General features: G+C 33.4%; 2 protein-coding genes across 3 annotated transcripts; one reads left to right on the forward strand and one right to left on the reverse strand.

Moving 5' to 3' along the window:
* Nucleotides 1-581: 581 nt before the first annotated feature.
* On the reverse strand, nucleotides 582-9,866 carry LOC126820544 (E3 ubiquitin-protein ligase rnf8-A). Of its 2 annotated transcripts, XM_050548564.2 has the most exons (8): nucleotides 9,641-9,864; nucleotides 7,874-7,987; nucleotides 6,664-6,957; nucleotides 6,182-6,316; nucleotides 5,031-5,447; nucleotides 4,078-4,282; nucleotides 3,070-3,402; nucleotides 582-2,113 (listed from the first exon to the last, which is right to left on the reverse strand). In XM_050548564.2, the coding sequence occupies exons 1-8, from the start codon at nucleotides 9,719-9,721 to the stop codon at nucleotides 2,073-2,075; spliced, it is 1,620 nt and encodes a 539-aa protein (XP_050404521.1). In that variant the 5' UTR covers nucleotides 9,722-9,864; the 3' UTR covers nucleotides 582-2,072. The 2 variants fall into 2 exon arrangements, with proteins under 2 accessions (XP_050404521.1, XP_050404522.1); XM_050548565.2 differs by lacking the exon at nucleotides 582-2,113 and having other exon boundaries at nucleotides 3,239-3,415; nucleotides 9,641-9,866.
* LOC126820546 (FAU ubiquitin-like and ribosomal protein S30) lies at nucleotides 9,784-13,943 on the forward strand. Its single transcript, XM_050548568.2, has 5 exons — nucleotides 9,784-9,905; nucleotides 11,604-11,685; nucleotides 11,958-12,096; nucleotides 13,133-13,188; nucleotides 13,769-13,943. Exons 2-5 carry the CDS (start codon nucleotides 11,611-11,613, stop codon nucleotides 13,898-13,900), a joined length of 402 nt encoding a protein of 133 aa, XP_050404525.1. The 5' UTR covers nucleotides 9,784-9,905; nucleotides 11,604-11,610; the 3' UTR covers nucleotides 13,901-13,943.
* The last annotated feature ends 329 nt before the right edge of the window (nucleotides 13,944-14,272 follow it).

Raw genomic sequence — 14,272 nt, forward strand, 5'->3', positions numbered from 1 at the left:
CAATTGAGCTAAACAATGAAACATGCAGCTTCTGATTCCTTGCTAGTGCAGAGCATATTTTTTTGCTCCAACATTCATCGAAATAACATCCAATAAACAAACGTGCAAAGTATTGACTCCATTTTAGTCTCACTTCTCAAATCTTATATGCACCTCAATTAGCATAAATATTGTCTTGTGCTTCCAATTTTATCAAATTCTGCACGCCAAACTTGATGTTGCCCCTACCCTCGGTCGCCCCAGCATTGACCATAACTGCATCCTCTAAGGGGCCAACAAGATTTTGTAACAAAGGTGAAAAACTCCTGAAGTTAATACAGAAAATTGTTACAAATCAATAAGATTCTGCTGGCTTAATTTCAATGAGATTCCTCTAAGACCCAAGTGAACAATATCTCCAAGTGTCTCATTCATAAGCTCTAAAATTCCAAACCTGACCAAATATAAATTAGCAAAATGCATTAGAAAATTTCAGCAACCCAGACTTTTACCAATTACATTCAGATTGATAATTAAAACAAAATCTCAAATTCTTTCATGTATTTTTTCTTTTAATAAGGAAATAACAAAAAATAATATAATCAATCTTTAATACATGTATGTACACAGTATTCTGTATTTTTACATATTTACATAATACCTTTATGTAATTTAAAATTTAATAAACAGACCTTCATGTAAAAAAAAAACACTACTTTTCTTAATACAGTACTATACTTTAGTTTTAATGACTAAAGCCTGTCTCACACAAGTGTGTCACATTCTGGGTAACCCCTTGCACCACCTAGAGTAGGTATTTGTGCAGGTGAATCTGCGCTGTGCGAGACCAAGGTAGCGCAAGGCGTGTGTCGGTAGTTGGGGAACATAAAGGTACTAAATGAGTGTCCATGTTGACGAGTTAAACGAATGATGAGCCTACACTCTACACTATATACATGTATTTGGACGACCCATGTGTATTGTGAGTAAGGCTGATAGAACGGAACAGGAGTATGGCTTCACCACAGAGACACGCTATGCACTACGTATACGAGAGTAATGCATGCCTGTGTGAGACATGCTTTTTAAAAGGAAACTATTGAAAACAAAATTAATTATATCTCAACAATAATTTAAACATATATTATGCAAGAGCTAAATCTGTCTATTGCAGGTCTGTCTTTAGGCCTGAAATGTTATCTAAATTATTAATTGGACATTAATTAACTTATCCAGATCACAACTCTCGATGTCATCGCTAGCCTGCGATATTTACTGGATTGGGATCCGATTTTCGACTCAACTTTCATTCTTGATTAAATCATGAAATGGATAATCAAGACTATGTTTTTTATCGTACCGACTTTAGTAATGATCACCGAGGCTAGGCCAAAAATTCAATCACTAAATTCTTGGTTCAGAGTGGATCAATTTGACTGAAATTTTCAGAATGTTCCCTTAACATCATCTAGTTTTTAACTGCCAGCTCTTTATCTAATCTCCCATAATGTATCTTTAACTAGATAAATATTGCAATTGTAGAAAGATACTTCCATCACACATATCAAATTGAATCAAGTCAGATCGTTTCATTTGTACTATTTTAATTTCGTCTGCTGTGCCCCTTGGGTCTTGAGACCCAAAAGTTCTTTATATATGAAGAAATCTAAGTTACAAGAAAATGTATTTTGAAGAATGATAACACATATGATATAACAAAACATTTAAGTATTACACATCTCATATGGTCATCTGATATTGTCTTATGATATATGGTCACATGTATTGGTAATTAGTGATAAAGCTAAAATCTGTTATACAAAGATACCAAGAATAATTCAACTGATATTTTGTAGTGAACGAACATTTCAGTCAATAATCTTGTAGTAAACAAACATTTCAATTGATAATCTGGTGGTGAACAACCATTTTAAATGATAATCTTGTGCCAACTTGTTGTGAATGAACAGTTCAATTGATAATCATGTAATGAATGAACACAACTTTAATAACTTGTTCTGGATTTTACCACATATTTCAGTTCTGCATCTATGCCATTTTCTTTTATCAAAATTCAAATAACCACCACAGTTTCAACTATCTGGACAACCATTAGCCCAATGACCTGATCTTCCTACAAAATAATTAATACATGTATTACAATATTGTTAAATACACAACAATAGTAGTAGTGCCTTTAGTTTGGAATAAGTGGTATGTTGCATATAATCCTTAAGCAGAGCAATCTCCTTAGAATGGCATATTTTCCATACACATTCTCAATGCTAATAATAATTTAGAAATTGGTATTATCAGCAGATAAACTCAATTTGACACAAACTAGGTACTTCGGGACTAACCAGTAACAATTTTTTTCAATAATCCACTTGTGCATAGGGGTCTTTAGCAGTGGGTTTGGTAGGTAACCTGACTCCTTTCCATGTCAAAACCACACCATTTGGATCAATAACAGACCTCACAGACCTTAAGATCTCAATCATACACACTAGACTATACGACCACCCAACCCCGACACTAAAGATGCCAGAAGTGGATAATTACAGGTAAGATGAGCTTTGTAATGAAATAGTGAATTGCACATTTTAAAATATCACTACATTTATTCAGTGTTATTGAAGTCTAGAAAAAAGGTGTGTTGTTTTTTTTGCTGTGCTGATTTTACAATTCAGTTTTAATCAAAAATCAATATACCTGTATGTACACGTACATGTACCTGGATATCTAAGCCTATTGACTCAATCCTTTTTTAGATGTTCTTTAAAGTGTTTTCATGTTCGTTCAGATCTAATTATTAAGGCCACTTTCAGATTTTATCACAGTCACAAGATGTAAACAGGATTAGAGCATATGATTGTTGCCGATGGTTACGGCTAGGTCTAGCCTTAGCTTTGTTTACATCACATGATCAGGACGAAACCTACAGGTGGCCTTAATATTTAGATCTAACCCACATCTCATACAAAGTCAGCTAATCCAGTCAGAATATATGAATTACTTAATGTAAATCTAGATCAAATGTAACACAGATTTTAGACAATATAAAATAAAAGATATTAAAATGTTAATTACCACAAGAATAGCATCGACCATATCCACCATAATATGCATCAGGATCTCCAGATATATCACTACCATCACTACCGGTATCATCTTCACTATCATCTGAATCAGTTGATCTATCTCCTTCTCTTACATTAGGACCATCAACATCATCATCACAATCATCACTTTCTTCTTCTTCATCACTGATGACAATTGGTCGTCTAGAAGGGGTTGCAGGAGAGGCAGTGGCTCGTCTTGATGTATTTCTCCCTCGTCCACGTCCTCTTACCCTACCCCTACCCCTGCCCCTACCAGAACCCCCAGCAGTTACCTTCTTATCGTCTAATTTTTTCTGTTCCTCTGCAAATTAAAGCTAGAATTGGATCTTAAAAGTTTAGGACCTAATAAAACCATTTTCAAATCTTAAAATTGAGATAAAAAAATTTATGTAGCAAATAGATAGAGTTTTTAAAAATCTGAATATTACATGGAAATATAAATCAGCAAAACACATTCACAACTTTTCAAAAAAACTGATAGAGATTTTTCCTCACACCGTAATGAAGAATCTTACAGAGTTTTAAGCATTCAAGTGTGTAGTAGGGCTGTGACGATACTGTTTACTTTCGATATGATGCATATTGTCAATACAGCAAGGCGATACAGGACACATAATGCAACAAGCGACATCAAGATTTATGTTCAAATTATACTCAAGCTTTCTTGAATTTCAAACATACATATATATTAAGCCAGTTTGATATGTTCAAAAATGTAGTCTTCTTTTCTTGTTATTCTCGTATTGATATCAATATTACTGAAACATCGATATGTATTGATGTATCGGTTTATGGGCACAGCCCTAGTGGGTACAGTGTTCACATGTAAAGTTGAATGGACTGACTGATACAGATAATGAAAATATACATCCATATTAAATTGGGCCACATAAAAATATATATCTGACATCAACCTCTCGTCATTTACAATTGTAGCGTTTTAAAATGTCATGAAAGCAATAATTGAATTTAATACCTTTTCTGGTTGTAACTAATTCTTTGCGTCTAAGTCTCATGTCATCATCTAGTTGTTCTACCATTTTATCTATATAACTATCAAGTACTATAGATCTCATATGAGAGGTGATGGGAGCTCGACAAATAGGACATTCTTTCTTTACAGCCATCCACTGTTCTATACACAAGGCACAGAAACTGTGAGAACAGTTCAGACTTGTTGACTGAAATAAAATTAATAGAGTTGTTGTGGATGTTCATCAGTATCATTATATATGGTAATATGGAAACAAAAACTTTTGGGCCCGGCATGCACTTGGAATCAAATCAATGAATTAAAAATCCAACCAACTTGGCTTATTGTAAAAGGAAAGAGATTAGAGGAGTAATTATGGTTTTAACATACACTAAACATGCCTTAATAGTCCCCCACTTCAATCATTAATTATTTGAACATTTATCTTTTTATAAAGCATCAATCAAGCAATCAAATTACTTAGTTCCGATACTTAAGTTAAGCGATAATGTGTTATAAATGGTATGACAGAAAGAAAGCTAAATCCATTGTAACAGTTCTCTGATTTCGCCTAAAGGTGCATATTCCTGAAGCAATATGAGAAATCCCTTTATGGCCATTGCTGAATTGAAATCTGATACTTGAGCTTTTGAGGGAGTGTGTCTATTCTTCCTTGTTTAATCAAATCTCTCCCAAGTACAACAACATGACAGCCCTTCGTTTAATCTGCAGTCTTCCCTAAAACTTTGGACAGTGATTTAAGGTATTAAAAATGGTTAAAGTATTGTTTGTTTCCAAACAATATTGTTTACATTGTTTGCCGTTTTGATAGTAGCCTCGTTTGTCAAGCAATTAGATTTTCTGCAATAATTTCGGGTCAGTGAGGAGAAACTTATTATATTATAAGTTGACAGAGATCAATCAGTAGTGAGAGTATCTGATAGTACTCTTCTTACCTGTATAAAAAGTTCACTACATATACTACACTGTAATTCAACTTCCATTAAATCCTTAAAATTATTTAACACATCTTCACGAGCACTTAACATGGCTTCTTTTGTCTTAATGTTTTCTGCTTTGGTTTCATTTAACTGACTCTCTAAAACCTTTTGTTCTAGTTCTTTACTAGCTATAACTTTTTCAAGTTTATCACGCTGTTGTGTTAATTCGATTTCCAATTGTTTGTTTTTTTCTTCAAGGGCCTTTTCCATTTCTTGTTTGAGACTTTCTTCCACTTTAGTTTTTTCTGTTACCAATGAATCTTGCTGCACGCGTAATTTTTCTATTAAACCCCTTTCTCTTTCTTTTAACTGTGTCTCTAACTCTTCTTGCATTTTCTTTTCTAACTCTTTTCTCTCAGTCTGCATCTCGACCTAAAATATATGTATTAATACAATCATGCAACAAATACCGCCAAACAAATGTTCTTCCAAAGATTGTTCAATTGTTCTATCCCCCTTACTAAAGGACTCTACAGGATTATTAACATTTGCTTGAAATGTTGAGCAAATACTCTGTGAATCATTAATCAAATAAATTTGTAAATGTTATTCCATAATGAATGTGTTATAGTTTATGGCCCTGATATCATTACTAAATGCCTCTAAAGGATTATTATCATTTGCTTAAAATGTTGAGCGTATACTAAATGAACCAATACTCAAATAAATTAGTAAGTATGTGCAATCTGATTTAAACAGATCCTATTTCGTTTCGTTTTTTATTGTTCAAAATTTCGTTTTACTTGTCTTTACTACACTAGGATCTGGAAGAGTTGTTATCTAACCCGCATTCTGGATATGAGGGATTTTGCCCTACGATCCTGACAAGAAAGTCACATGGATGGAGAGATTTTCCAATTAACGAAATTGAGCTGAAACACATTAAGACACCTAAAATGGTGAATAATGAAGTCAATAATTCCTCAATGGGAAAGATAATGAATTAGAATGAGAAATACTGCAGAATATGAAATTAATGAGAGCAAGAAATTAATGTATTAATTCCACATATCACTAAGTCAGTTACACAAATATTATTTCTATTACACATTTGCATTTTAAGTAAGGAATAGTTATCCTAATGTAGATGGCAGAAATTTTTTAACCTGTTTTATCTGAAGTTCAGATTTTAATTGGACTTCTTTTTCTTTTAAATCATCTAATAATTTTCCTTGGTTGACTTTTTCTTCCTTTTCTTTTTCTAAGGCCTCTTTCATTTTAACATGCTCTAACTCCTTCTCCTACAAAAACAAAACCCCATGTTTTATCTTCATTTAAATAACACTTTTGTATTATAACAGAGTTAAGATCCAAAAGAATTCCTAATAAAAAATCAGATATTGGCAGCAGTTAGGGCGTCATTGGATGTATATGTAACATTATCTTTGTGCATGTATAAATCAATTGATTAGCTATTTATAGCTTTATTTGGGCCTTCCTGTTTGACGGGTGGGCGGTCATGTTTGATGGAGGGCAGGCATATTGGTTCTTCTCTCTCATTTCAATTTTCACTGATTGACTTGGGAAGGCCTTTTTGTTTTAAAAAACCTAGCATTGATAAGTTTCATTTTTGGGTAAAACAGCTTACTTTCAAGATTTTCTGCATCTCTTCTAAACGTTTCTGAAATTCCTTCATTTTGGAGTCTCCCTCTGAACCATCAACATTATCAGGACAGAATTTTTTTTGGACAGGTTTACAACTAACTGAGTCATCTGACTCTCGTCTTGCTCGTTTTACTTTAGCAGACATAGAAAATCGATAGATAAATTCTTGTTTATCCACCGTATTTCTGACACCAAGCTGAATAACATCACCATCATTTAATGTTGTAGCAATCTGAGGATCTAATTTCTTCCCATTGATAAAAACACCATTGAGACTCTGTGGAAAAGTGAAAAATAACCTTTAGTTTAAATAAGTAATTTGTCTAAAATTTTCCACACAATTAACATTGTGAAATCACATGAAATTGAAAATTAACATCTTAAACAAAACAAAGTTTGAAAGAGTAGTCCCCCTTTTTTAAGCAGAATTATCTATCTCTGGCACTCGATAAATTGACATAATAATATAACTGAAAGATAAAGCTCCAACATACACAATCTAAAGTTATTTTATTAAAATAACCATTTTGATCCAAACATTATTTTGTAACAACTTGATGGGACAAAATTTGGTTTTAACATATTATTAAGCAGAAGTCTGTTCTCGCCATATAACATAGATAATGATTTGTATGGATTTAACAATGCCATTTGAAACATGTATGTCTACATCAAATAAAATAAAGATAATTTCTCTATATACTTCTTCATACAAGCCAGCCCATTTATCATAATTGGTTTTTACAACGTAATAAGCAGTCTTTGCTTTAAAAGAGAACATATTTTGACAGTTGAGAGCAATCTAAAAGGCAAGCTACGGTTTGTTGTGCCTTTTAGGAGTGAACCCTCTTTCAATTAGGTCAAAACAGAGTGTTGAATTGGGTCAGCCTGATGTGTAATTTGAATAATAATGGATCAAAACTTTGTTTGGAAATATAATATTAAGCGGAAGTCATGTTGTTCAACTCTTTTTAATTTTCGTTGTTTGGCTTTAGTCGAACAAAATATTAGTTATATCTAAATTTGGCTGTATCTGTTGACCTCAAATTTAAATGTAGACAGACACTCTTTAGCAAAGAAGCCAATCAAAGCAAACTTAATTTAAACTTAAAATCAAAGAGGTCTTGTCATTTTATGCTTGTTCAATTAAATTATATTATTTCTACATCTACTTAAAGATACAGATCTTTTACCTTATTGTCTTTAATTGTCCATACCCCTTCAATTTTCTTAATGAACACATGACATCGTGAAATCATACCAGACATAATACAATATGTTACATCTTCAGATCTTCCAATACTTATCTATAAACAAAAACAACTCTAAATAAACATAACTATGATGTTTGGCAACTAATTAAGTTGTAATTCTTGTTACAAACAAAAAATGAGTCCCTTAAAAGAGCAAGTTTAAATTCTCAGACTGTAACTCATATTTATTGACTGCCTTTTATAAAAACACTTCTTAAAATAGTCATGGACTAGTGCTGGCACGATATATCCTTGAATCGCGAGGCCCTGAAATGATATATTGCCAGTTCTTTTGTTGTGTTTTTTTTCTTGTCGCTTCATTAATTTATGTAACCTGTCACTCTTAATTATCCACATCACACATTATCTATAGGTAGCGAGGGTACACAAACACTCTTAAATTGTTTTATCTTTATTTTGATTCACATCAATGTTGTGATATAAAACAGTTTCATTTCTTTGACATTGGCAGGACTAAACATATCAATTATTCATTTATCCTGTTGTTTTCTTGGTAAATATTGACCTGGTTATGAATTGTGATATGAATCGTATATAATCAACTGAATCGCAATACATTGTACGTATCGTATCGGGACTGTAGTAGCAATACCCAGCACTATTATGGACATGAAAATTGGTGTGAAGAGAGAAAGTGTTTCATTCACGATTAAACTAAATTATGTTATGTACTTGTTTACATTGTAATATATTTCCAGTAAATCTAATAAAATTTTCTAAATGCTTACAATTTAATCTTTTAAATTTTTTAAATGAATATTTGTGTGTGGTTGTAAGCTTATGGGAAAATGTAATGTCAGAACTACCAAAATGACCCAGACCAGAATGATGATGTGTAGGGAGTTCAGTTCAAATCATATAATATATGCTTTCTAATGATATAGTCATGAGGTATTCCATTTATTTGATCTAGTTTTAGGTCAATTTGGTTTGTGTTCTACGCTTCCTACAAGATGAGGATCAAAGTCTGATTTCACACACTGAACACTCCACTCCACATTTATATATTCTAAATGGGTATGGAGGCAAAATGGACTAGCATATGGTTAAATTTTATTTCAATAAATCGCTCGCGTGTAGGCAGCCTCTTTAGCAGGGAGGATTCTAGAACACCTACTAGAGAAAACCCATGATGAGGTTTGATAGGCGAACCTATCTCTTGTCATGTACAAATGAGGAATCAAACCAAGGCCACTGACTCACAGCAATGACAGACCTTATGATGATCTAAAGTGCATGTGTTAACCCATTCCCAAGCCCCCCCTCCACACAAATCCTTTTGCCTTAGGGACATGACCCAGTATAAATTAATTCTTCATTATAACTGAAGTATTCTGTCAGTTTTTCACAATTTAATGCATTGTGGATGTAGATTGGGTTAGTATCTATTATCTAATAGCATTATGTTTACTCTGATCTTATTTTTGACTTTTTATAACTTTTATGGAATTGTTACGTTCGGAGCCATGGTGGCTCATAGCACAGTATATGGCGTATGCTCATCTTCATTAGCCAAGTCAGGGTAGGACATTAAGCCGCAATCATTTCATTTCATTCCATTTATTAATATTTACTCTCTGCATAATTATTAGTTCAGCTCTGAACGTAGGTCTCGTTCAGAGCTGAACTACAAAATTATATATAAGTTTATTACGGTATCGTCTAAAAGACCTTACTAATCTTTACCTCGTCTTTATCAAGAATAAATAATTTGTATTTTTTGACGTTATCTCCTATACGCACTAAACAGGGGAGTGTTTCAGTCATGATGATTTCACAAATATAGAGAAATATTTATATAAAACGATCTAAAATAACGCTAAACAGTCCAGCCCGCCGATTCTCCATGTGAACTACGTCACTAAATCTGTGTACTTTAATCCCAGGTTGCATTACGAATTGCAACTTCCGTTCTTTTAATACGGCCATATTAACTGTTTCACAAGCACGTGTAAGTGGTCTGTTATATATTGAAATAAATTGTAAACATAATTATTTGCTCCGTAGTTGTCTATCAGGTATTGTTCATTACCATCTATAGTGTCTTTCTGTTTGAAAATTGAACTGGTTATTGTCAAATTTATAGGGAAATGTGCAAGTCAAACTTTCGTCGATTGTTTTTCCATCCATGTTTTCTTGAACACTGCCACGGGCACTATACTCAGTAGTTAGTACTACCTCCTCAACGATCGTCATAGAGTACCTGCTACCTGCCCTGCTAGTTATGGTATTGTTGGGGTTTTATAGAGCTTTAGAGCTAAATTGTGCTCGAATTGTTTTCCTGAAGCATTCTATATATTGGGAAATGCAATCTATTCATATTGTCACAGAATTGATGCCTATTGCCTGTCACCACAGTTCTGTCATTAAGTGAGAAGGGTGTCTTGTGAACAGAATCGTGTCAGAACTCAGAATGAATAAAACTTTTTGGCCTATGGAGATTGGTTAAGATGCATTATTTTATTATAATATTAAGGTAGACTTAATGTACATGTAGCCCACAAATTCTCGGATTTTACTCGATTGACGCCATTTGAGGGAGTAAGTTCAATCAATTATCTCCTACGATGCTTGATGTTGAGTCTGGATTTTTGTAGTTCTGGATGGAGAAATATGTGAGGAACTTGAAATTGTAATCTGTCAGTTTCAGTATCAATAACAAATAGAATTTTAACATATTTGATCCCCATTCATTAATCAGTTTCAGCTGTGTTGTTGGAGATATATATATTTGTCCCCGGCCACTTGAAAAAAGCAGGGGGCTATTAGAATGGGTCTGTCACTCAGTCACACATTTTGGGATACAATAATTCAGGTTCTAATTAAACTAATCTAAAATTAAACTGGATGTAGGTGTCTTATTTGATGAATACCATGACTGAGTTCGATGATGACCATTTTCTGCTTGGGCTAAGCGTATACGCAATTTGATTGGTCGATGCTTTTGGATACAATAACTTTGCTTCTAATTAAGTCAGAGTGATGAAACTTAGTGTTTAGTTTCATTACATCAATACTTTGATTTAAATGTTCGATTATGAGCAATGTGATTGGTCGAGACTTAGGAGCTCGACAACTTTGATTCTAATTGAGTGGGAATGGGGAAACTTGGCGTATATCATTACATCATCAATACCTTGTTTTTCTAATAACATTTTTAGCCAATCTTGTGTTTTTAAACATTTAGTCATTATGCTATGGACTTCAGAGCCTGGAGATCACAAAAATTTTCTGTGTAAATGTGATACACCCTAACCCTATTTAAAAATAACTTTGTTACTGTTTATCTGTGCATTTTATTTTCTATTTGCCAACTAAGTCTTTAGTTTTTAAAACAGTAGTTACTATCAGATGTCTTGATAACCAAGCCTGTGCCAGCCATTCACGTACATTGTAACTTGTCATTGTTCATAGGTTCTATGTGGTAAGATAACGTGATGACTTTTTCATAAAACGTAACCGGTAATCCCAAAATTTAACCATGATGCCTAAAATAATGCAGACATTTTAAGGCTTTGACCTATTTCTCGGTCTCTCAAATCATCTGATTCTTGATTCCTAAAATGCCATCGCTCAGGAGTTAATCATAGCTTTATAACAGAGCAGTTTGTATACTATATGGTGTAATCTTGAGTATTTTCTTTTACAGAGCCAACATGCAGTTGTTTGTTCGAGCAACAGAGACTCACACCGTTGAGGTGACTGGAGATGAAACTGTCGCAGCAGTTAAGGTAATTGTTTAGATTTGATGATACTGAAAAATGTAGTTTAAAGCCCCAACATTCCTAAATAAAGGATACAGACATTAAGAGTCAAAACCATACACAGAGTTCTTCTAATAAATTCTAAAAAAATACAATTTTGCTCAGAAATTATGCAATTCTATCAATTCTAGCATGGGTTCGGGCTGTTTAAAGTTTTTATTGATTTCACTCTGCCATCAATAACAAAAGTCTTGGTGTTAAAATATAACATATTTTAATCGTTTTAATTTGTATTTCAGAACTTGATTTCCCAAAGAGAGGGATTCTGTGCCGATGACTTGATGGTCATGTATGGGGGTAAACCCCTTGAAGGTGACTTCAAACTTGCAGCACTCAGTGAACTATCAACCCTTGATGTTGAAGTACGAATGATCGGAGGTCAGTTTTATATACATGTATTTAGAAAATCCAAGCTCTCACTTGTACGGCTTTATGTAATCACAGGTTTTATTCACAGGACAGGGTATGCTTGCTCCTTTAGGAAACTTGATAATAATGCTGCTTCTTATTTAAAGGACAATGTTGGTGTCAGTCATTATCACATATGTCATAGAACTGGTTAAACACGTTCTAAATATTATTTAGATCATTGCTTCGATAGATGGGTAATCAATGCTTCAACAATCGAAAGTGACGAACACAAAAGGAAAACACGAGTTATCCCTCTATATATATATAACTGACTGAAGTGACGAGTGATGATACATGGGCGAATTTCTGCACACTAATAATTCCTTCGAAGACAAAAAGTTGTTATATGAGACTGTAAGAGTATATCTGACAATTCAAAAAAGTAATTGAATGTCATTAGATAAGAGAACACGAGAAAAATAGAAACAGTCCGTACATTAACGTCTGTTTATTCATTCTTCTATACTTATAGAAACATGGTAATGCACAGACTTTTTCTATTTTTCTTTCATCTTATCTAGTGACAGTCAATTTTTTTACGAATTGTCAGATACCCTTTCACAGTCTCACACAACAACTTTTGGTCTTCGAAGGAATTATTAGTGAACAGATTGTTGGAACATTGATTACACATCTATCGTAGCAATGATCTGTGATAAAATAATATTTGGAACGTGTTTAACCAGTTCTATTACATATATGATAATGACTGGCACCAATATTGTCCTTTAAGTACACACAGCTATCAACTTTTTATTTTTCTGCATTTGTATTCGTATTCTGTACCATATCTTTATTATCCTGGATGGGAGGGTAAGAGTAGGATTTTTAACCCTATTTTATTTCGTAACCCTCTTTCGTTGCATGTGCAATACATTCTTGGTGGATAGATTCTCTACATAGGCTGACATAGCTTTTTCACCTTACAGTTCAAATACTATTTACATTGCTGTAACAAAAGACGAGCCCTAAAATAATACAATAACCCTTCTTCAATTTATAGGTAAAGTCCATGGTTCTCTAGCTCGAGCTGGTAAAGTTAGAAGTCAAACCCCAAAGGTAAGAACTTGTATTATACTGTCAAATCTAAACTAGTACATGGCTTGGTATTTCCAAACATTAATTAAGCAAGTCTGTCCAAAGAGGAAACATTTGCAAATGTCCCTACTTATGTTAATGATGTAGCTATAGGTAGGACAAAATATTTTAAGACCCTTAGAAAACATTTTGAATTAGATTTTGTCCATTGTTAGGGAATTGATGAAATACACTATAGTAATTTTGATTAGGCACTGAAGTCACAATTATGAACAAAGTTTGAACTGGACGACCCTGTAGAATTTATGGAATATCTATGTAAAGCACTAGCCAAGGTTAGCCTATTAGGCTTATAATTATTTGTGTTTAGTTATCCAGATATATGTAGGACAAAACAAAGGAGGTTCGAAGCAGGAAAAATGTGGCATTGCATGAAAATATCCATGATTTGATTTCAAGTCAAATACTTGCAGGATAAATTCTTTCCCTTGTTACTAGGCGTTAAACCCCAATACTGCATTCATTTTAAGATGACAAGAACAATTTCTATTATTATTACCATAGAGCATCCACATTTTAAAATATTTTGATATATTTTTAGGTTGATAAACAAGACAAAAAGAAGAAGAGAACCGGACGTGCAAAGAGACGATCACAATATAACCGTCGATTTTTAAATGTTGTAGAAACATTCGGTAGAAAGAGAGGTCCTAATGCAAATGCCGGAAAGTAAAATGTAACATATATTGAAAATAAAAAAAATGTGAAATTAAGAATGTTTCTGTTTTAATAATTGATCAGAAAGGAATCCATTAACATTGAAAATATGTCAGAAATATTTTTTGTGCCTCCTGTTATATTATAAATCATGATAGCATTGAGCTGGTTATAGCCCATAATAGCTATGTGTCTTATGATAATAGGGCTAAAATCAGTGGCGTAATTTGATATCGGAGAATGTTTTCAGTTGAAAGGCTTTTCTTATAGCTGCATGGGGGGCTGAATGGTTAGCCGGTGCGTGCTGTATAAGGTCTGTCATTGAATCAACTGGCGTGGTTTCGATTCCCTGGTTTCACGTGACGAGTTTAGGATCGCCAGTCCAACC

This window comes from Patella vulgata, chromosome 5, assembly GCF_932274485.2.
Source record: "Patella vulgata chromosome 5, xgPatVulg1.2, whole genome shotgun sequence".
Classification (NCBI taxonomy): Eukaryota; Metazoa; Mollusca; class Gastropoda; family Patellidae; genus Patella; species Patella vulgata.